At 36.5% G+C, this 23,338-nt stretch overlaps 1 protein-coding gene across 6 annotated transcripts in view; it reads left to right on the top strand.

Moving 5' to 3' along the window:
• The window catches only part of NBEA (neurobeachin), a 524,026-nt gene that overhangs the window by 137,450 nt on the left and 363,238 nt on the right, over positions 1-23,338 (top strand). For all 6 annotated transcript variants that reach the window (XM_075741999.1, XM_075742002.1, XM_075742000.1 and 3 more), the window contains exons 9-13: positions 2,619-2,816; positions 3,246-3,379; positions 15,077-15,185; positions 17,604-17,756; positions 18,519-18,687. In XM_075741999.1, coding sequence (XP_075598114.1) covers positions 2,619-2,816; positions 3,246-3,379; positions 15,077-15,185; positions 17,604-17,756; positions 18,519-18,687 — 763 coding nt within the window. The remainder of the gene's footprint in view (positions 1-2,618; positions 2,817-3,245; positions 3,380-15,076; positions 15,186-17,603; positions 17,757-18,518; positions 18,688-23,338) is intronic.

The raw sequence follows: 23,338 nt of genomic DNA, 5'->3' as shown, positions 1-23,338 counted from the left end.
TCCAGACAGCTTTTGAAGATCTCCGATGATGGAGACTCTGCTACCTTGCTGGGCAACCTGTCCTAATGCTCAGTCACCCTCACAGTGAAAAAGTGTTTCCTGATGTTCAGAGGGAACTTCCTGTGTTGCAGTTTGTGCCCATTGCCTCTGGTTCTTTTACTGGGCACCACTGAGAAGACCCTTATTCTATCTTCTTTGCACATATAAATATCTTCTGATATTTATATACATTGCTGAGTTTCCCTCTGAGGCTTTTTTCTGCAGGCTGAACAGTCCCAGCTCTCTCAGCCTTTCCTCACAAGAGATATGCTCCAGTGGCTTCATAATTTTAGTGGCCCATTGTTGGACTCTCTCCAGTAAGTCCATGGCTCTCTTGTACTGCGGAGCCTTTAACTCCAGGTGTGGCCTCACCAATGCTGCGTAGAGGGGAAGGATAACCTCTCTCCTGTTGTTGGCAACGCTCCTCCTAATGCAGCTAAAAATAACATTATCCTTCTTTGCCAAATGTAGATTAAACCACTGACATCCCATTCACTTACTTTTGCCCTTCCTACTTGCATTTCTCTGTTATTGTACCTGCATCTCATACATTTTCAGTGTGGCATAGCTGCCTCCCTTCTGCTTGACTTCACCAAGCATGGGACAGGGCTGACTGACAGATCTGCTCCAAGGGTTCTCCAGCAGCTGCCAAGTCCAACCACTAAACCATGTCCCTAAGCACCACATCTATGTGTCTTTTAAATACCTCCAGGGGTGGTGACTCAACCACTTCCCTGGGCAAACTGTTCCAATGATTGATAACTCTTTTTGGTGAAGACTTTTTTCCTAGTATCCAATCTAAACTTCCCCTCGCAAAACTTCAGGCCATTTCCTCTTGTCCTGTCACTTGTTACTTGGGAGAAGAGACTGACACCCACCTCACCACAACCTCCTTTCAGGGAGTTGTAGAGAGCCATCAGGTCTCCCCTCAGCCTCCTTTTCTCCAGACTAAACAACCCCAGTTCCCTCAGCCACTCCTCATAAGATTTGTGCTCTAGACCCTTCAGCAGCTTTGTTGCCCTTCTTTGGACATGCTCCAGCACCTCAATGTCTTTCTTGTAGTGAGGGGCCCAAAACTGAACACAGGACTCAAGGTGTGGCCTCACCAGTGCCGAGTACAGGGACACAATCACTTACCTACTCCTGCTGGCCATGGTCTTTCTGATACAAGCCAGGATGCTGTTGGCCTTCTTGGCCACCTGGGCACACTGCTGGCTCATATTCAGCAATACCCCCAGGTCCTTTTCCACCCGGCAGCTTTCCAGTCACTCCTCCCCAAGCCTGTTGCGTTGCATGAGTTGGTTGTGACCCAAGTGCAGGACCTGGCACTGAACCTTGTTGAACCTCATACAGTTGGCCTCGACCCATTGACAGAGCATGTCCAGATCCCTCTGTAGAGCCTTGCTTACCCTCAAGCAGATCAACACTCCCACCCAAGGTGGTGTCATCTGCAAACTGCCTGAGGGTGCACTTGATGCCCTTGTCCAGATCATTGATAAAGATACTAAAGAGAACTGGGCCCAGTAGTGAGCCCTGGGGAATGCCACTTGTGACCGACCACCAACTGGATTTAACTCCATTCACCACAACTCTTTGGGCCTGGCCATGAAGCCAGTTTTTTACCCAGTGAAGAGTATGGCCATCCAAGCCATGAACAGCCAGTTTCTCCAGGAGAATGTTGTGGGAAATGATGTCAAAGGCTTTACGCTAAAGTCCAGGTAGACAACATCCACAGTCTTTCCCTCATCCACTCAATTTTACAAATATAGCATATTTTATAGATAGATAGTGTTAATTAGATCAGTTCAGCACTGTTTGTTACTACTAGTTGTCTTTTTGCTACTGTCAAATAGTTTTTACATGCAAAAGTTGTCATATGCCAAGTCAATCTGACAACGCTTTGCAGAAAGGCAGAAATCTATCTTCTTGTGCTTGATTGACTTGTCAGTGTTGCCAGAAAAACTAGTTTTAGATCAGATATGAATCACGATATGTTTAAGAATAATGGAAATTTTCTTTGTAAGAAGTCTTCCTTTGTGAAAACTTTGAGTATCATGAAATTGAAATATGACATTTATAATTTTTTTATGATTTTTTTTGTGTAACTTGTTTATATACACTCCTGACTGTTAATGAAGCATGCTATTTGAAAATAACTATTCCTTTAATTAGGATTCTATATTCTAATTTAAGTGAGTTTATATAAATTAAAATGCAAGGCATTTAATTTGTTCTTTATTTTTAATGCATTGTATGCTCGATTTTTTATTTTAACATATTTGTAGCTGTTTAATGTGACACATTTCTTCCAGATAGTTACTTCTGAAACTTGTTAACACTGATGCTGAAAGGAGGGAGAAATAAGTCAAAATACCAAATATCATATTGACATTTTGATGTGGAGTAGAGTAAATAAAAAAATTGTCTCATTGTTCAGCAGCATTAAATTACTAGAAAATTAAAACAAAGTTTATCACTCTCTATGTTCCATCCCAGGTCCAATGTATTTTTGCATATTTTGTGGCAACGATTTTTTCTAAAATATTTATGTTGCAATTTTTTTAATTTTTTTTCTTCAGAGCACATTCAAGTTTAAATCTGAGAGTGACATTCATCTGGCTGAGCACCATAAGCAAGTGCTATATGATGGGAAACTTGCAAGTAGCATTGCTTTTACTTATAATGCGAAAGCTACTGATGCGCAACTATGCCTCGAATCCTCACCAAAGGAAAATCCTTCAATTTTTGTACATTCCCCCCATGCTCTTATGCTTCAGGTTTGTGCTACTAAATTGATGTTCTATGATTGCTGTTAGTTCAGCATCATTTGGATAATGAGAGGATTTGTGTGCTAGTGTACAAAGAGATTGTTATTTTATATTATTTCAGCTCTCAATATACCTATCACTTGAACTGTTCTTTCTTTGCTCACTTTCTAGAGCAAAAAATGGTTATTTCTTCAGTAAGAAATATATACATTATACCATAAGGCATAGTTTGTCGCATTACTGAAGTTTTTCTGTTTAATGTTTGCCTTGAAGTATAGTTTGCCTTTAAGTATAGTGATTATAGTTGAATAAGTAATGAAAATAAGTTAAAACAAGTCTGACTTAGTTTAAAGTGTTCCCAATTTATGTTTGTAACTGTCCTTTAAAATTGAGATTAACTGAGATTTTTCCTTTTATTTATTTATTTTATTAATTTAGGATGTGAAAGCTATCGTAACCCACTCCATTCACAGTGCAATTCATTCCATTGGAGGGATCCAAGTTCTTTTTCCTCTCTTTGCCCAGTTAGACAATCGACAGCTGCACGACAGTCAGGTGGAAACAACAGTTTGGTAAGCTTCTTTCAAGATAAAAACTTAATTTAAGAATATTCCATTTTTGTTGTGTTTGAGTGTTTGATTTGTTTTCGTTTGTACCTGCTGTGACTTACATTTTACCCTTATTTCTTTGAAAATAATATTATTTTTTAAAAGTAGTTTACTGTAGAGATGTGTAAATTGTATTAATCTGATGAGATTCCAGATGGAATTGGCATAAAATTGATAGGATTAAATAATGAATTCAAATCACTCTAGAGTCTTTAAGGATAGTTTGTGACAGTTCTTGCAACTTCGAAAAGAAACCAATATTCTTTTGCTTAACAGTGCAATGTTGTTTACTTTCACAAAGTCTGTGCCATTTGAATTAATATTTAATAACATTCAAAATTAAGGAAAGGTGCCTCCTTCCATATTAATACATGGTCAGAAAGTCATGGAGCTATGAGCAGTTATGTTGTGGCCATATTACAGTTGCACCGGTGACCGGGGACACACCAAGAGTTTTGAGCAGGGACACATGAAGTCTCTGCTCTGATAGTGTGGAAGTAACCCCCAGGTTGAAAAGCCTGCACAGAAGTTAGATGAATGCTTTTGTCTGCAGCCTGCAAAGGACTGCTGGGGAGTCGGTCAGTACCTACGCTGACTTGTTCAAAGGAGTTCAGCTGTGGTTATTTTGGCAAAGATCTCTTGCCACCTACTTGTCAGGGCAGGCTACTCTTCTAGTGCCAACACAAGATGTCTAAACTTGTGAGAACAAAACATGTGACCCAAACCCTAAACCTTTTGGACATAACAAAACTGAAAAGGTAATGCTGAAGAACTGGTACGGTGTTTCCCTGTAGGATGGTATGTAACCAAACCCTGCTAGAAAACAGTGTTTCGGGGCAGCATAAGCTGACTCTTGTGTTTGAATAAATTTACAAAATAGGTGCATAATTCAGAGTACATGGCTTATTTTCCTGCTTAGAATACTCTGCTATTAATTGTGATCCATTGGTATAATTTCTCATGAAAGATCACTTGTCTAAATCTAATTTAAGAAATTAATCATCAATTTGCCGAAGTTTTGTCAGTCATCTGTTTTCCCCTTTGGTAATTCAGATATATGTAGCTAAGATGGCTGATGGTATTTATTTGGTTTTGTAGTGTGAAAAGTTAATGTATTTCTTGAAAATATTTTAGAACCATGTTAGAAGTAATACCACCATCCTAAAAATAACAAATTCTACTTCCAAGCAGTGTAGCGGTGCAAATTGTTTCATTCTATGTTAAAGATAGAAAAGCTGGTTGTGTATTGGCTCATGCGGGATAGTTAGTTTTTTGTAGTCTGTTTTCCAGTATGTACTTGGCATTGAAGTATTGTGAAGTAAGGGGAATAGAAAAAACAATGCTTGGTTTGAAATAAATTTGGAAAAAAAAAATCCCTGCATGTTTTTATTTATTGGCACTGCAGTAGGCAAAAATGTTTTATTCCAATTTAAGGAAGAGTATGTGTATATGTGCCCTATGTATGAGTAAAATAGATGTTAAATTCATTAATGAGCTGAATCTGTAATAAATGATAAAGCAGTAACTGGGTCTGTTTAAAAATGGAGAGCTAATATAATGTAAGTTTTATAAGTCGAGATAAAGACTAATTCTTCCCAAGCATGTGGTCTTTCCAGTGAGTGAGAACATTCATAAAAAGTTCAATTTAAAATGTACAGAACATTTCTGGAGTTAGTTGAACTGTAAGTAGGGAAAAAAAGTTGTTCTTGAATACATCAATGCATTTCTTCTACAATTAGATTATATTCTAAAAAGAGATCTGTAATTCATTACGTTATATGATTGTAAAAATACGTAATACAACAAGATGTGATTCTAACTCAAGAACATATTCAAAAGACTTTTAAACAAACGGCTACTTCATGAGATGTAACTTAAATGTTGAATTATCATGGTTTCTGTGTATCTGCATTATTTTCTTGTATTTAATTTAATAGGATGTAGATATTGAGAAAAATACTAGTTTAAGTGAACAAGGGAGTAGGCAAATAAAGGAATAAATGATTTCGGGGGACAAAGAAAGGAGATAATGCGGAAATGGGGCTAAACATGAAAAACAGGGCTACCTTTAAGATTCATTTGTGGAGTGGAATAAGGGAAGAAGTACACTCACTGAGTCCTTTCCTTCTTTCCCGTTGTTTTTTAGACTATTCTGTCTTTATTTGTTCCTTTCCAAAATGCAGTTGTTGAACTGTATCTGATGCTTGTTTATACCCTTGTTACCTATGAAAATCTATCTACAACAACAGAGAGCTGCACCCCTTCTTTCTGAAAATTAGTTGGAATTCAGCCATTACAATCTATGTATTTTTATAAGCAGATAATCTTTATGCCACTTTGCCAAAAAAAAACCCAAAACCAAAAAAGGTCCAGATGATGCTTGATGACAGTAGACTGTTATGTTTTTAAAGGCTTACTATGTTGTCCCTTGAATAGCTGTGCTGCCTTTTGATTTAATGTGTTCTAGGTGTGAGAAGTATAAATAGCTTGATACACTACTGTAAGTGTCCTAGGTTTCCAGACTACTTTTCTGAATCCTTTTCACCTCCTCTCAAAATCTGTCCAATAAGTTCAAGGTTCTCAATTATTTGTTTACTTATTTTTTTTTTTTTTAACATTAGAAGGGGTTTGTTAACAGGACTATGAGGGAACACAATTGTCTTCAGCCACTTACAATTTTAATCTTTTCTAAATTAATAGATTCATTGTACATAAAATTTTAAATTGTAAAGCAGGGCAATATGAATATAGCAACTTTGTGATTTAATGGTATTCTTTGTGAATGTTTTTTTATTCCTGTAATGTGTATATCCCTATGTGCCTTATCTAGATCTTCTGGGAGACCAAGTATTGAAATAACCTATAATTCTGCTCTTGAAGCACTGTATAGATTCTTATGCTCTCACACACTGAAATGAAAAGAATGGAAATGGAGCTCATATCTTAAGTATGTTTTCTTAAATTGGGTGATGCACCTGCTATTCAGGAGTGTGGTCGCTCAACTTGAATGGCAAGACTGCTACTTTTCATCCTATTTTTCAGTACTCTAGTTAGAATAGAAAATTTAGCAGTTTTGGTCAATAAGGTGTTTCTGTAATAAAAAGAAATATAGAGCGCTTTCTCTGTTATAATAATGTTGTTGTTACCTGTGGTTATACTATATGGGTAATATGATAGGAAGGACTTGCTTTGTTCACTTGTGGTCTCTCATGCATGGTTTTGAATTCATTTGAGTTTGCTGAGCACTGACATACAGACTGAATCTGACAAGGTATTGGGTGCACAGTCTTTGGTACTGACCCAGTTCCATCATAGAATAAAGAACAAATGTAAGTTCAGAAGAGATTGTTGCTTTGGACTGTACCATATTGGGAAAATATTTGAAAGTAGGAGGAGCTGTAGCTGTTTGCTTAAATAGATTAAGTCATTCCAGGAATTCTTTTATATGCTTATTCTAGAAGTTACTAACTGGTTTTGCTGGATCACATACACTATACCATAAAGAGTAAAAATACTTTTATTGTTTATCATATTAAATAAATGCAGTGCCTAGGCCCACCTTAACTTTCTTAAAGCTGATATATACAAACACCCCTGAAACTTGTAGCAAGATAAATGTAGGCATCTCTTCAATCAGTTTTATTATTGACATTAATTTGACTCGTTAATATAGATAGTCTTGATGTAGAGTATATTGCCTACCTATTGTAAGTCAGTGAAATGGAAACATCTGTGAGAGGAGGCAACAAGAATATTTCAACTCCTATTCTTCATCTTTTCCTGTAAATGTTTTGTGTGTTTTGCTCTGATCAATGAATATCTTGTACTCATTTTTTGAGTATTGTTTATATTCAAATGATGACTTTTTAAGTTCCTGTCTATAACTAGTAGTATTGGTGCATCTCCTTTCTGATAGATGAAGTTTGATAGGACATAGGCAGTTTTCCTTTCAGGTTCCACAGATAGGAAATAGCACAGCTTGATAGGAAATAAAATTTGATGTCTTGATATTTTTATTAGTTTAATATGAAAAATCTGTGAGTTTCCAATAATTCTTTATTAATAATGTCATTAGTTTAACTGAATTTGTCTTTAAGATCATGGTAGCAAATAAGATGAATGCCAGGTAGTATCCTACCTACCTAACCTGTCTTCTCCTACTGTCTTTCAAGAATTTTCTCATTTGCCACAGCTGGCCCAGGTATTTAAACTTGAGAGTCATCCTTTCCAAGGTCCTTGCATTTACCTTTGTGCCTCTGATGGCAAGCCAAGGTCCCAGTCCGTGACTGCCTCCAGTCTACAATTTGGAGACTGTTGAGTTGGGTGCTGATAACCCTGTCCTCACGCATTTCTAAGGGAACAAGTGTGAATATTGCCCCTGAAATTTCACATCTCTAGTATAGCTGGCTGTGCTCAAATGAAATCGGTTGTACTGAAATCTTCCCAAACTGTGGCAGCAAGAACATGACTTTCCAAATCAGACTACCTGGATGGTAGTTTATAATGAAAATACAGTCACTGTATCATGTGGTAGAAAACCTTTGTAAACTCCCAAATTGGGGTACCCTTGTGTATTCCAGAAGATCCAGGAACGCTAAGGATGGCTAATTTATGACTGGAGTCTGTATCCCAAAATGTTATGGCCATAAGCAGAGGTGTGTGATGACTTGCCTCTGTAGTTCTCCCATGCAGCACCTATTCACCTGACTCATGTTTAGTGCCATCAGTCTGGATGAAACACATTTAGTAGTCTTCTCTTGTTGTCCTCATCATGTGTTATGAGAAAAAGAAGTGGAAAAGGGAAAAGAAAGAAGTAGTTTCCCATTTCTATCCAACAAGCTTACAGAAAGGAAAAAGGTAGTTAAACCAGAAGCTAAGAAAGCACTTGAGAGCTGCCATAGCTGTAGCTTATGGGACCTTCCTCTATATCCCCACCATCTGTCCCTGTCTCTTCTGCTCTAAGTTTGGCTTACCTCCAGCCTGCTTAGGGGAACCCTTCTTGACTTTGCGGCACAGAGGCTTTAGTGGCCATGACTGCATAAATATGAATGAATGACTATGAGTAATTAGTAATGTAGCAACAGAGCAATTGACTGCATAAAAGCATACATTAAAGATTTCATGCTTTAGCAGTGAATATACCTTGATGGAAATCCCTTTTTTTATTCCCAACCTGTATTATAAGTGCAGTCCAACCAATTTCTGAAATCCGTGATTACCCTTTGTGCTTTGGTTTTCTTCCTGAAGGAATAAAGTAAGGAAGAGGAGATCGTCTCACCTTTTTTATGCATCAAAATATATTGCTAATGCTTCTCCCTGAGGATTTCTAAGTCCATGCTATGAAACATTTAGTAAATATTCTGATGAAGTAACAAATTACGTCATGGATCAGCCAAACTCATTTAAAACTGTTTGCTAACAATGAGATGTAATGGGCAGTCAGCAGACAAAGAGGAGGAGGGGGAGGATGATGATTATGATTGTTATTATTCTTAATACACCCAGTATTCCATTTTGGATTGAAGTTTAGGGGCAAGTACCTTAGGATTTTGTTTGTTTCAAAACAAAACATTAATTGTTGGTGTATGAGTTTCCTTAATACCACTTTATCTGCTTATGCTAAGTTTAGTTTTACAAAAGTTATCATATTAACAGCCTGTGATGGAGAAGCCGGAATTACAAATGAAATTAGTTTATAAAGGATCCTTCCTAAAGATAATCAGACAGAACACATGCCTGCATCATTCTCTTTTACATAGCTTCTTCAAGTTAAATCATCTGTTATTAATCAGCATACTTACATCTTTATAGCTACATGCCTACTTTAATTAAAGTAAAATTGTAAAGCACAATCCAGATATGACTTTGTAATGCACAATCCAAGATGAAACTTAAAGTAATTAAGATAAATTTCCAGAGAAAATTACCATGGGAAAGAGCAGATTAAAGAAACTGATCTATGTAGTGATTTCTTAAAAAAAACCCCAAAACAACAACAAAAAAAAATCCTCCAGGTTTTCCTTATTCCTTTTTCATCTGAGTTTATTTGAACATCTGACTGCTGTTCCTAATAGAATGCTTCATTTGTAAGTGAAGTCATAGAAACTAATTTCATAAGAAAAGTTTATCTAAATTGTCCTGTAGTTTAGCTCCACAAAACAGTAATAATTGTTTGCTTAGTGGGAACTACCAGTCAATTTAGAATTTGACAAAGCCAGCTCTTTCTTGTTCAATGATTGTCATAGCAGAAAGACTTCGTAACCCTGTGATTTCCACTGCAAGCTTCTTTTATGTGTAATATGAAAAGGTGCTTTAGAATTCCCATAGATATAAATGGGCAGTGAAAATGAAACATTTATTAATGTGTGTAATTATTTGTATTTTTAATGTCATATTTTGGAATTTTGAAGACTGTTATCTACAGAAGCCATTGTTTTTGTGAATTACTGTAGTATATTTTTTATTTAATGACTAACATTGCATGACTGTTGACTGAAGATTGTGATGTTGAAACCTTGTGATGTTGAAACATAATGATGAGCTACTGAAGTGTAATAGTTATTTCTCTTATGTCTATATATTTGGATGAATGAAATAAGCTAGGTGTTATTTGTAACTTCACAATGCACATCATAAGAATAACTGTCTGAATTACAAAGATAGGGACTTCTATATATATATAAATATATATAGACATGTAAGAACATCTTCCACTCAGAGTATGCAGTGAACACTAACTAACATTATTTATTAAAAAATAATTTTTAAAAAAATATCTTCACAAGGGACATGTATGTTTGAGAGGAAAATCAGGCAATGCTGCAACAATGTAATTAATCTTCAGGTTTTTTACATAGCAGTATTCCAGAGACTTACTGTCTCTATAATACACAAATTATACAACAAGTAATATCACAATCATTGGAGACAGAACATCTTCATGTTTTGGTCTGCAACTTTTTTTTTCCCCCCTGCTTCTTAGTAAATGGAAAATTGCTGGAAAAATTTTGTCCTGAAATTAATTATATTTTCAGTAGAAATTATAATTCTCTCTGATTTAGTGTTGGTTGACATATATACTTTCATTGTGTATCTATATCTTAGCTGCACTGCAGAGAAACTGATGTGTTCTAGGCAGGATGTGGAATAGAGGAGATGTAGGAATGGGCTGAAGTATCCTTTATATTTGCCTTTATATCTAGGGGAGTTGAAAATAGGCAAGAATGGAGAGAAATTTTGTATGGCAGTGCACAGAATTTTGCAAGTTTAATGTGAGCCCTGCAACAATCCGATGCATTTTAGTTACTGGTAAGTTTGTTAAATTCTGTTTGAAAAATTATTCATTTTAGAAGACAGTCTTCTAATCAATATTATTTCCCCTGTGTCAACAGCAACCTTTTTAAAAGCATAATATTGGCAACCTGGTTCTGCTGATAAAAAATTTTGTATTTAAAATCTTCAGTTTTAATTTATTTTCAGCTGCCAAGGTGACTACCTAAAATGACTGTCTTTAGAAATATGTTAGAAATTTGGCATACAATCCTCTAAACTAGGCAGCCAGTTCTCTAGCAGACTAAATTCTTAGAATGCAATATTGAGGAGAAAAGATCCATTATGTCAGTGTGGATTTATAGATACATATATACACATATGCGCGCACACACACACTGAAGTGTTTGCTTGAGGTCAGTCTGAACATGTGGGGAAAGAGAAGTTTTGGAGAGGTTGGGAAAGCTTATCTGAGAATTGTTAACTGTTGGGTCTTTTCAGGCAGGCTGAATGCTCTCTAGCATGAAGTATAGAAGAGAGATAACATAACATGTAAAAACAGTGTTTTGTGCAACAGCTGTTATTTGGTGCAGCTTCATTCCCTCCTTCCTCCTGTAAAAAAAGAAATTTCACCTGAAACAAATGTTAGCAAGATTTCTGGGAAAAAATCAGACTAAGCATGTAATCTGGTTTCTGCCTGTCTCTCATCATCATCTTCAGGTAATAAGAGCTTCAGTGCTGCACATGCCGTGAGAATTTAAAAACACTTCCATTTTGATTTTACAGTTCTTTTATCAGTTAAAATATTACAGATCTTATAATTGCTTAATTTCCTGCATAATGCTGTGGACAAACTGCTAGTTACATTTAATTATGATGCTGATTTTCATCAATACTGTGGTCCTATAGAGTATTTACCTCAAACTTCATTGTGCCTCTGTGTGACTGCCAGGTGGTTCTCCTTAACTGCTGCTTTTTCTGGTACTTGGAATTTTTTATGTGCTTGAAGGTGTAAAGTGTAATGATGCAGTCACATGTGCTATCCCAAGATTTGACTTACTATATACTACAGTCAACTCTATTATTTATAGTGGCAATCTTGGATAATGCAGAAGGATTAGAAGCTAGAGTTACTACTTGCAGACCTCAGCTGACTCTGCAGAGCTGGCTGTGATGTCTTTATGGGTCTGATTCAATAGAAGTTAAAAGCCATTTTGGACTCAGGAAAAGGCATAGCTCATGCACAAAATTATTGGCTGAATTAATACGTTTTCCTGGAACTAGAATCATTGGCATCACTTTGCAGTGACAGCTAAGGTAGCTCTGTGCAGAGCTGATATGGCAGGCAGGATTAATTAGTTCATCCATACCCCACATAAAGATGGTTAATATCTGAAAGGTGATATTTGGACTCTGCATCTGACTGTTGATTCAGTCTTTCTTGCATAGAACCAGCTTGTATGTTTCTGTGTCTGTGGCATGGTTAAATATTAACTGGCCACTGATTATTTCTGAGTTGACTGGTGTGTTTTATGTGTGCTTGAAAAGAAGGAGAGAAAAATCTGTATTGTTAGGGTGTCAGTGTGTTTTACAACTTGTATTTGGAGCCCTATCAGAATTTCTAACAGTGCATAGAGATTGTATTAATATGAGATAAAAATAACTCCAGCCCATGAATTTATATCTAAGTTTGACCAGCAGGTCGAGGGAGGTGATCCTGCCCCTCTACTCTGCTCTTGTCAGACCCCACCTGGAGTACTGCGTCCAGCTCTGGGGGCCCCAGTACAAGAAAGACATGGAGCTGTTGGAGCGAGTCCAGAGGAGGCCATGAAGCTGATCAGAGGGCTGGAGCACCTCTCCTATGAGGACAGGCTGAGAGAGTTGGGATTGTTCAGCCTGGAGAAAAGGCGGCTCCGGGGAAATCTAATTGTGGCTTACCTGAAGGGGCCTACAGGAAAGATGGTGAGGGACTGTTTATCAGGGAGTGTAGTGACAGGACAAGGGGTAATGGTTTTAAGCTGAAGGAGGGTCGATTTAGATTAGATGTTAGAAAGAAATTCTTTACTATGAGGGCGGTGAGGCACTGGAACAGGTTGCCCAGAGAGCTTGTGGAGGCCCCATCCCTGGAAGTGTTTCAGACCAGGCTGGATGGGGCTTTGGGCAATGTGGTCTAGTGGAGGGTGTCCCTGCCTGCAGCAGGGGGGGTTGGAACTAGATGATCTTTGAGGTGCCTTCCAACCCAAACCATTCTATGATTCTATGATTAAGTTTATAGAATGGACAAATACACCGCAATACAAAGAAAAAGACTTTTGATAAATCACCTACAGAAGTGGAAGTAGAACCTTTCAAACTTACGTCTGGTGCCATGTTCATGGTACAACAATCTTTTAAATCCATTTTAGGAAAATGTTTTGACTTTACAATATAATATTAATAGTATTTATTATTGTAATTTAGTTCCTAATCCTGCAAAGATGTATGCTGTTTCTTAACTTTATGCATAATATGTCATCCTCCTAAGTTATAATCTTGCTCATAAAAGATGATTGTAACCATGTATATGGAATTTTCTTTGACCTATTCTTTTTTTTTAAAAAAAAGTTTCTAAGTATAAATCTTCAGCCCTTTACATGAGCTGCTTATGAATTGTCATGTCGTAAAAATGATGAGTATCTTATTTTAGACGACAAATACGATAGAAACTTTCAGTCAGGGTAAGAAAAAAATTGATGCATATAATCTGGTTTGAAATTGATGTGACAGCTTGACAGGCTGTTTTGATAAAAGCTTTGGAGTACTGTAAATGGATATTATCTGTGTTCTTTTACTGCTGACACTCTGTGGAGCATTCTGTATGTGATTTTAGACTGATTATTGTGACCATTGAACAATGAAGCAAGACAAGGCACTATTTCATGTTCACAGCATGTACTTTGCCTACACTGTGTACTTTTTGCATGGCAGCCTTGCTCACCAAATAGAATAAATCTTGTTTTCTGCAGCACATCATTGATTATTTTTTGGTGCTGGCATGGATTAGCCAATCTCAACATTTATTTCAAAGTAAAAGATTGTATTTGGAGAGCAAGTGAACCTTTAGCTGACAAGATATTTCTAAGTAAAGGTGAAATTTATAAAATGCAGGTTGGACTTTTCCTTTAATTCACTTTTCCATAGCTGCAAAAGCCACAGTTTTTACCTGTGCCTGTGCCCGCCACCTGCGTGAGAACCTTCATGATTGCAGATATTTGTCTATACAGCTAGGAACTGTTATACAGATTTTATTTTTAGAAAAGGAATAATGACTTTATGTATGCATTGTATATGCAGTACAATGCATTTCATCATCTATCGTCCTGAGATATTTGAAAAATCATTTTAAATATTTCCTTTCTGTCATAAATGTATTTTTTTTTCTTTCTCCTTTTCCTCTGGGTTTTTCAGCAACAGATGAGTGTATTTTTGTTTCCCTCTCACCACCCAAGAGTCAATTGTGATTTTTCTCCCACAGTGCATTGATCTGTCATATGTTTCTGCTGTTGGTTTTTATAACAAAGTTTCACTTTCTTGCTGAGCCTGTCCCCTGACGTCTTTCATATCTCTTCTGTTTCTAAACTGTTGACTTTTCTGAACACTTTTTTAATCTCCCTTTGCTTTCTGAACACCTCACTTACAGATACGGATTGAGCACTGCTGAGTGATTTCCTTATGGCCTCTAGAGTCTCTCTGTGCTTTCCTAACTGGATGAAAGTGGTTCTCAACCTTTATTTGGTCAGGCCTAGTATTCTCATGTTTGGTCTGGAGAAAGTATGAAGGAAGCTCTCCACCCTGCTGTTGTTCCATTGTGGTTTGTGCTGGGCATCATTGCCTACGTGCATGTTCAGCCATTTTATGCCTCATTTCTGTGGTAGTAGTGGCTCTAGGGACTGAAAGCATGGAATGATGATATACCTAGTGGCTGCAAATTTTGTTGTCTAGCATAATTAAGTCTGGATGGTAAAATGATTGACACGGCCCTTGCCTGCATCTTTCTAACACTGTCAGCTGGATCATCATCTCCTAGTTCTTCCAACTGCTAAACCTTTGGGTAGAACTGCAAGCTGCAGGAATGGATATTTAAAACCTGGGATAGTCCTAGTCAAATCAGGAGAGCTGACAAAATGAGTTTGCACTTGTTTGAATATGAACTCCCACTCCTACTGTTGTAATATGTGAGCAATCATTGGAGAAATTTGTCAACAGAAAAAGTAAGATTTGTATTCTTTCAAGGAATTGTTCACCACTTTAAGCCTGTTTCTGTTCACTAAATAGCTGGTCAATATTGAGAATGTAATAGACTGATTTTTCTACATTTATAATCTGAAAAAAATGCTTGTTCTTTCTATGCAGTGCTACCCTATTGGCTTTCTTGGTTGAGCTTCTTAAGAGTTCAGTAGCCATGCAAGAACAAATGCTTGGTGGAAAAGGCTTTCTAGTCATTGGCTACCTCCTTGAAAAGGTATGTTTGGAAGGGGTTTTTATCTTTGTTCTTAGTATTTCTACTGCCATTCTGGTATTTTCAGTCACTTAGCTCAAAGGACTGGTGGAATAAAATATATTTGTGACATGACATATTTTTCATTTGTAATACTTGTAAGTTGTCTACAGGAGGCTTTTCACCTTCCTTACATATGCCAATATTCCAAGAATCAGTTTTCTGGAGTTGATCCTTTTTTGTCTAATTTATGCTTTTACTTTAGATCTGTTTGTGAATCACTTTAATATATTTTCATTTGTGTTTCTCCACTCTCTGTTCCCCAAACTCTCATTTAGGAAAGTTCTCTTGTTCCCAGTTTGTACAAGTGTATCACAGACATGTCATAATTTAGATTTAAAATTCTTTTATTTGCGTATGTTAATAAAAATTAAGTTAATCTTCTGTGACTCAGTTCTGAAATTGCTGAAATAGTTGCTCTGTGTTTTGAAGAAGAAAAACTGTGAAATAATTTCATTTCTGAAAGAAACAGTTGCAAGGGGCATTCCATTTACTTGCTTATTTTCAGACATGATGAGCAGTTGTCACAAAACTGAGGTTCAGTTCAGATGCTTGTCTGAGGAACATTGCCTGCCTTCCTGGCCCAAAGCCCTCACTTTACTGTGATTTAATAATCTGAAAACTCTTATAGTTGAATCTCATGACTTCAACATTCTTGAATGTCTGCTACTGTATTTTTCATTAGCATGAAGTCAGTTTATACTTTCAATCATTTGACAATGATTTATAACAATCATTTAAGAAGTTATGACCAGAGCTTTGTGTTGTGTGAAATTAAATAATGATAATATCACCTTTAAAAATGTACTGAATTTTGAAGAAGAATGATAAGTAATTTCTCTCATTCTCCTCCCTGTGTTATTTTCAGCTAGGGAAATACATTCTTGTAGTAGACAGACTTTACCTTCACTGAAGTAATACCTAAAAGCAGATTATTTTCTATTCTTCTATGTTTTCTGTACTAAACAAGTGTGATTTAGAATGTCAAAGAACTAGTCTAAGGTGTGTTTTTTTTCCAGTGGTAGGTTTTCTTATGGCATAATGAGAATGAATTTACAGAGCTGTTAGCTCCAGTTCTGTAAGCTATATACCGGCAGGCTAGTGAGTCCTCACCGAGTCCCTTTCTCTTGAATAGAGCACTATGGTTTACGCACATCGATTACATCAATTCAGAATGTTGTACATGAAATAAAATTAAAAAAAAATTATGTACTATTCTAATTAACATCTGTTACAATCATTAAACTCGGAGTACGTGAATATTTAAAGGATTTTGACTGATTTCTGTCACAACATAATTCTTACAGCATATGCCGTTTTCTGGGGGGGGGTTATGCTCTATTCTCCTTTTCGAAAGGATGCATTTTATTTTTTCAGTATATGCTTATATTCAGTTTGCACACATGGCTTAAAAAAGTCCTTTTGTTTCCTAGCCAGCCTCAATGTTATTATTTGTAAATTATCTGTTGTTCATTTGCATGTGATCAAATACTTCAGAGAGGACAGAAAGCTTTTTTTTTTCCCTAACTTGAACTTCAAAATAACATTTTTGTACTTATTAGTTGCAGACTATTTATTGTGAATTGTGATGTACAAGCCAAAGGAAACTCAGCATCCAGGCTGAACTTGTATTACTGACAAATGGACTTCACTTCTAAAAATAACAAATCTGCATGTTCGCAGACTGTACTTACAGCATTAAAAGTAACTGGAACATTTTTTAGGGAAGGCAAGGGGAAGGATGTTTAGTGGTTTTTCCTATTAGTTACTTTTGTTAACTTAGTGTACAAAGAAGTTTGTCAAAGTCCATGTGCCACGTTACTGCATAGGAGCAACTCTCAACAGTGATGTTACAGCGTATGCTATGAAACTGAAGGACTCTTGAAATTTGAGGAAAGCTTGAACCCAAATCCTTCAAATACTTACTTATGTTTAAGAAACAAAAGCAAGTCTATCAGTAATGTGTGTTTACATATTGAGAAATCCAATTTCACTAAGACCCATAATTAACTGAACAAAGTTTAAGGACTTCTGGTGAAGTTCTTAAGGCACTGTGCTGTAAAATGTGGAATCCTGACTGGATTATAATACACACACACACCCCCCCCCAACCTACAAAAAGAAAAAGGATTAAATACCAGTTACTGATGAATATTTTCAACCTGTTAAACATAGCCATTAGAAAGACTATTAATATTATTAGAAAGTATAAGTTGCTGATACGTTTTTCTTACTTTCCTTTCATATTCAATGACATAAAATCATATAAAGTTGCATGTATTTAGTAAAGATGAATCTGGTGAAAATATCACTTCATATTTCTGCTCTAAGTATATTAAGGAAGAAAGTTTGTCTTTATTCTTTCTGATTATTTTTCCCCAGTCATCTAGAGTTCATATAACCAGAGCAGTTCTGGAACAATTTTTGTCGTTTGCAAAATATTTGGATGGATTATCTCATGGAGCACCTCTACTGAAGCAATTATGTGATCACATCCTTTTTAATCCTGCTATCTGGATACATACCCCTGCAAAGGTAATTGTACACTTGAATGATGGTATGACCCTCCTACAGGTATTCTTTTATACCATGGTACTTAGGGTTTTTTGGGTTTTTTTTTATTTTAAAATGTAGTAATAGCAAAGTTTTTTTAGATTACAAAGTCTATGCCCTGCTTAACTGTATTCTCCAATGCCTTTCATAAATTTCTAAAAGCAGTTACATTCTTGCCTAAGATTCTGGCTAATTCTGTCAAAAGGCCATTTTTAGAAACACAGTCCATTTTTCAGTGGCTGTGTTACATTGTTTTCCTAAAGATTAAGCATAAAAGTATGTATTTTTAATTGTAAGCAAAAGTTACAATGTCTTTTTTTATCCATTCACATAAATGTAATTTTAATTTAAATTATGTATTTTGCTTTGATAAAAATTATAAAAAAGTTACCGTTCATCTCTGGTGATAATGAATTAGTTGTTTTCCTAAATAATCACAGTTGAGGAATGTGGACCAAAATGAAATGTGACATGGTCCTAAAATCTGATAATATATACTTTTAGTGTAGAAAGCCAAAATAGAAAACAAACTAGTATGTTTATTGTGACATAAATCATAGAAATATGGAAAATTTAAATTGGAAGGGAGCTCTAGAGATCATTCCAGTCCCTGCCCTCAGTAAATGTGTTTGTAATTATTTTTTAATTTTTTCTATCATATCCAAAGTAAATCCTAAAAATCCTACAAATTAAGCTTATTAATATATAACTTCCATTTACGTGGATAACTATTTTATTCTTCAGGTGCAGCTGTCTTTGTATACCTATTTGTCAGCCGAATTCATTGGAACTGCTACGATCTATAACACTATACGCAGAGTAGGAACAGTACTGCAGTTAATGCACACACTGAAATACTACTACTGGGTGATTAATCCTGCTGATAGCAGTGGCATTACTCCTAAAGGATTAGGTAAGTAGAATGCATAAGAAAGAAATTATAAACATTTCTTGTATAGGAAGATTTGTGATGCAAATGTGTGAAAGTTCCTTGGATGTGTAGACAAATAGGTAAATAAATGGCAGTAAATGGTACCAGCAGTCAACAACAGAATAGAACAAGTACTTTTGTGTATCATACATTTCTGATGATAATTCCTTATGTTTATATGTATTCTCAGAAGATTCCAGATCTGGTCTTCACTCACATAGCGTATACTTATGTGGGCATACATTTGAAAACATATTAAAATCATTGATTTTTCTTCTGTACCAGAGAGGAAATATTAAGTCTATCTCAAATGCCAAAGAAAGCTTTGTGGGGTTTGAATGGTTCGTAGTGTTAAGTGACCTTGGAAACAGTGTGGAAACTTCTGTTTCTCAGTGCTGAGACCTCTGATGCTGTATTTCCAGTTTAATACCTTTTTTTCTACCTGTATAAAATAGAGATTTATTTAACATTGCTTATAGTCATGTGCTTAGCTTAGCTCAGGAAGCATTGTATGACGGCAACAGCAAAATACAGTAATTCACACAGGCTAAACGTTGCATGTAACAGATGTGTATTAACCAGAGCATCAAATCGTTCTAATCCTATACACTCCAGCTGTAATGTCATTACATTTAGCTGACTACTTGTGTAAAGCAGGGAGGATTTGGCTGATAGTCCCTTAAAAAATTAATTTATATAGGAAAACTTATTAATTATCTTTATTCTGTAACTATTACTGTCATGCTGAGAAATTGAATAATTGGGGGAAGTTTTAGTGCTGTCATATATCCAAATATTTAAGAATGTGAAGACATTTAAGTTGTTGGATAATTCTTCAGTTGTGAGCTGTATGCATAGTTTTTGTTTTGTTTTGTTGTTTGAGGTTTTTTTAAATAAATAAATATGGAAAGAACAATTCTTATGCTAGATTAGGTGTCCTAATAGGCACTGAAGTTGTATGTTGTTGAGGCTCAAGAAAGAGATTTCTTGGAGCTGGGACCTCATTTATAGTTCTGTCATAGTATAATATTAGATGAATGATATTTTCATAAAATTATTTAAATTTGCTTAAGAAATACCTAACATAAGCACACTGTTCTCTGTTCACTGAATGAAAAATTTGTAATATCAGATTATGAAAATTAACTGTGGTGGTTACTTAATTAGCTTGAAATTTTTGTCAGTGATAAAATTTATTTTCCAGTTACACTGATCCTGGATTCCTTCTGCCAAAATGAAATTAAGTTCATTATTGGTACCTACAATGAAGGTGTCTCCATGTGAGCCAGTTGTCTACTGCTTATAGACAGCGGAATGCAGGAGTTGGTTGCATACGGGTTTCTCGCGTCATTTTATTCTTCGTGGGGCATCCCATCTGCCTTTCAGAAGGATACAGGTGTCCTGTCCATCCTGTGTCAAACCTGCTCGTTCTGTGCGGATATTTTGGATACCCTATGGCATGTCTGATAAGTATGTTTGGGAAGCTGTGTCCTACCCCTAGTCAACAGAGCCTAGAGGACTATTTGGTTTGAAAGGTAGCTGCTTTCTAGAGTCCATTGGCTATATTGATTAGATCTCCATTGACTTCATGGAAAGGTTAGAAGCAGGTCTTACCTGTTGGCAAGTACAGTGTAGACATCTGAAATTAGGGTCAGCTGAATCCTACCCTGGGATGGACTTTATCCAGCTTCCTGCTTTCAGAGCTCTACTCTGCTGAGGGTTACACTGTCGTGCTGTGTAGGTGCAGTTCTACCATCTGACAAGTTAACCGTATCTGAGCTCAGTGAGGAATTAGGATGTTAAAAACTCAGCTGATCAGCTTATAATATGTACATTGCATTTATGACTGTTGAATGACCAGCTGTTGGGAGGTAAATTTTCCAGGTGTCAACCCTATTTACACCTAGACAGAGACCTGGAAAATTGCTCAACTCGTTGGAGACTGTAAGTTTGATAATATTCTCTACTTGTTATTGCTGTAATTCTTTCTGGGTTTTTTGTTTTGTTTTTTAATTAAAGAATTCCTGTACTACTTCTGTGTCATGATACTAGTACCTAACAGCACTTTGAAAATGTAGTGCATATTACAAACTTCCCTCTGGCTAGGCTTGCTCTTTTCTGGAAACAGTGTGACATTTCTTTCTGTAGGAGGTATAGCTTGTTTTTATCTCGCCCAGATCTGTCTCTCTGCAGTTAGCTGTATTTTTGGAGTATTTGTATGTGTAATGGCAGTTGAATAGCTACAAAAATATATGTAGTGTATTCATCAAAATCTGAACAGAAGGCATGGGGTGCACAAGGACACAAAATTAGGGATGAGAAATGAATCGGTTAACTCTAAATTAGCATACATATGGCTGTTTTACTTCCCTACCTTTTCTTTCATTTTACCTATTTTAAGGTAAGATAGTACATTCTCTTCTCATTTGTGTCAATTCCAGACAATACTGTGCTTTTCTCAGGAAAGCAACCAGGTAGCTCCCTGAAAGGTAATCAGATAGTGCAAACTCCTGGTTGTTCGGTGTAGCAGTATGACAACAAAAATCACAATTACTAAGGTCTTCATGCAGTAGTTGGGAAGGCATTTGATAAACTGTGAGGCCATGCACATTTTCAAAATACATATTATCCACTATATCTGAATATTCACTTTTTTTCCCCTTTAGTTAGATTTATAGATAAACTTGACTTTTTAGAAGGTTAATCTCAACTTTCTTCCTTCTTCCTTATCCTACTGCTTCATCCCTGCTGCTTAGGCTGCAGAAGGTCCCATGTAATTAATACAACTATAAGAAAGTATTTTGTCGTAGTCTCTTTCCTGTCTGTAAAAATGGCTTTCCTTGTGTTGAGTTGAAGAATGTCAGCTTGTCAGAGAGGAAAATAAGCTACATAGCAATGGATGTGCAAATCCATCGTAGTGATGGAATTTTCTCCATGCAAATCAGCACTACGACTTTTTTTGCTATTATTTCACAGGTAGCTTCTGCTTCTGACCAATACAACTGTAATAACTGTGGTGAATTGCAAGCAAATGACTGTGGAAATATAATAATTGCTGAGGTGATGTGGTACTAAATTTACTTTCATATCAACTTAATTTCATATTAGTTTTTAATCAATTTCACATTAATTACTTCCAGTTGATAAAATTCTTGAAAACTTTCAAAATGTTTAATCACCTGGATATAGAATCATAGAATCATAGAATCATAGAATGGTTTGGGTTGGAAGGGACCTCAAAGATCATCTAGTTCCAACCCCCCTGCTGCAGGCAGGGACACCCTCCACTAGACCACATTGCCCAAAGCCCCATCCAACCTGGTCTTAAACACTTCCAGGGATGGGGCCTCCACAAGCTCTCTGGGCAACCTGTTCCAGTGCCTCACCACCCTCATAGTAAAGAATTTCTTTCTAACATCTAATCTAAATCGACCCTCCTTCAGCTTAAAACCATTACCCCTTGTCCTGTCACTACACTCCCTGATAAACAGTCCCTCACCATCTTTCCTGTAGGCCCCTTCAGGTACTGGTAAGCCACAATTAGATTTCCCCGGAGCCGCCTTTTCTCCAGGCTGAACAATCCCAACTCTCTCAGCCTGTCCTCATAGGAGAGGTGCTCCAGCCCTCTGATCAGCTTTGTGGCCCTCCTCTGGACTCGCTCCAACAGCTCCATGTCTTTCTTGTACTGGGGCCCCCAGAGCTGGACGCGGTACTCCAGGTGGGGTCTGACAAGAGCAGAGTAGAGGGGCAGGATCACCTCCCTCAACCTGCTGGTCACTCCTCTTTTGATGCAGCCCAGGACATGGTTGGCTTTCTGGGCTGCAAGCGCAAACTGCTTCTCTTCACCAGATGCTCTTTCTTTTCATACAAAGTGCAATCTGGCAATGTGATATGCAGGTCTGGATGATTCAGGATTATAGTCCTATAGTACTAAAAGTAGCTGTAGTTAATACACTTAATGCTTTTTTCTTTCCACCTCTGTTTTCAACCACTCATAACTTCACCAATCCTAATATTTCAAAAAAGTTAACTGTTCCATGATTTTGTTTTTATGTTGATTTTTATTAGCCTGCACACAGCTACTACTGCCACGTGTAGGTGGAAAGTTTATCATTTGTTAAAATGTAGAATAATATGTAAAAAGAAGTATGTAAAAGTAAGAAACTTTTACACTGTAAAAATACACTTACGAGAATATTAGAGTTGCTGCATTTTAAGTAGCATTTGCTACTTCAAAATGAAAGAACAGGAGGCATTGTCTATAAGCAGCAATTTTACTGTAAGAAACAGAAAAATGTCATAATGCGAGAAAATGGCATATGATATTCCCTTATCAGAGGAACCTGAAACTCTAAGCTAACTTGACATCAGACTTTTCAGATCCAAAGACTTTAAATCTTGCCAATATCTGAAATGTGACTGTATATTTTATAACGCCTTCAAATCATTTGCTGCCGTCGAAAAGAAAGTCAGCTTATTCATGCAGACATTTTAGTAGTATGATGCTTGCTTGTCCTCTAGGTCTATCTTTTTTTATGCAGAGTTACTGAAACACTTTTTAATATTAGTAGTTTGATTTACTATTACTTGCAGACAGGTGCTCTGTTTCAAGGTTTATTGCCTTCCCATGTCT

The sequence above is a fragment of the Balearica regulorum genome, chromosome 1 (assembly GCF_011004875.1).
Source record: "Balearica regulorum gibbericeps isolate bBalReg1 chromosome 1, bBalReg1.pri, whole genome shotgun sequence".
Classification (NCBI taxonomy): domain Eukaryota; kingdom Metazoa; phylum Chordata; class Aves; order Gruiformes; family Gruidae; genus Balearica; species Balearica regulorum.
This window is presented reverse-complemented; position numbering and strand designations above follow the sequence as displayed.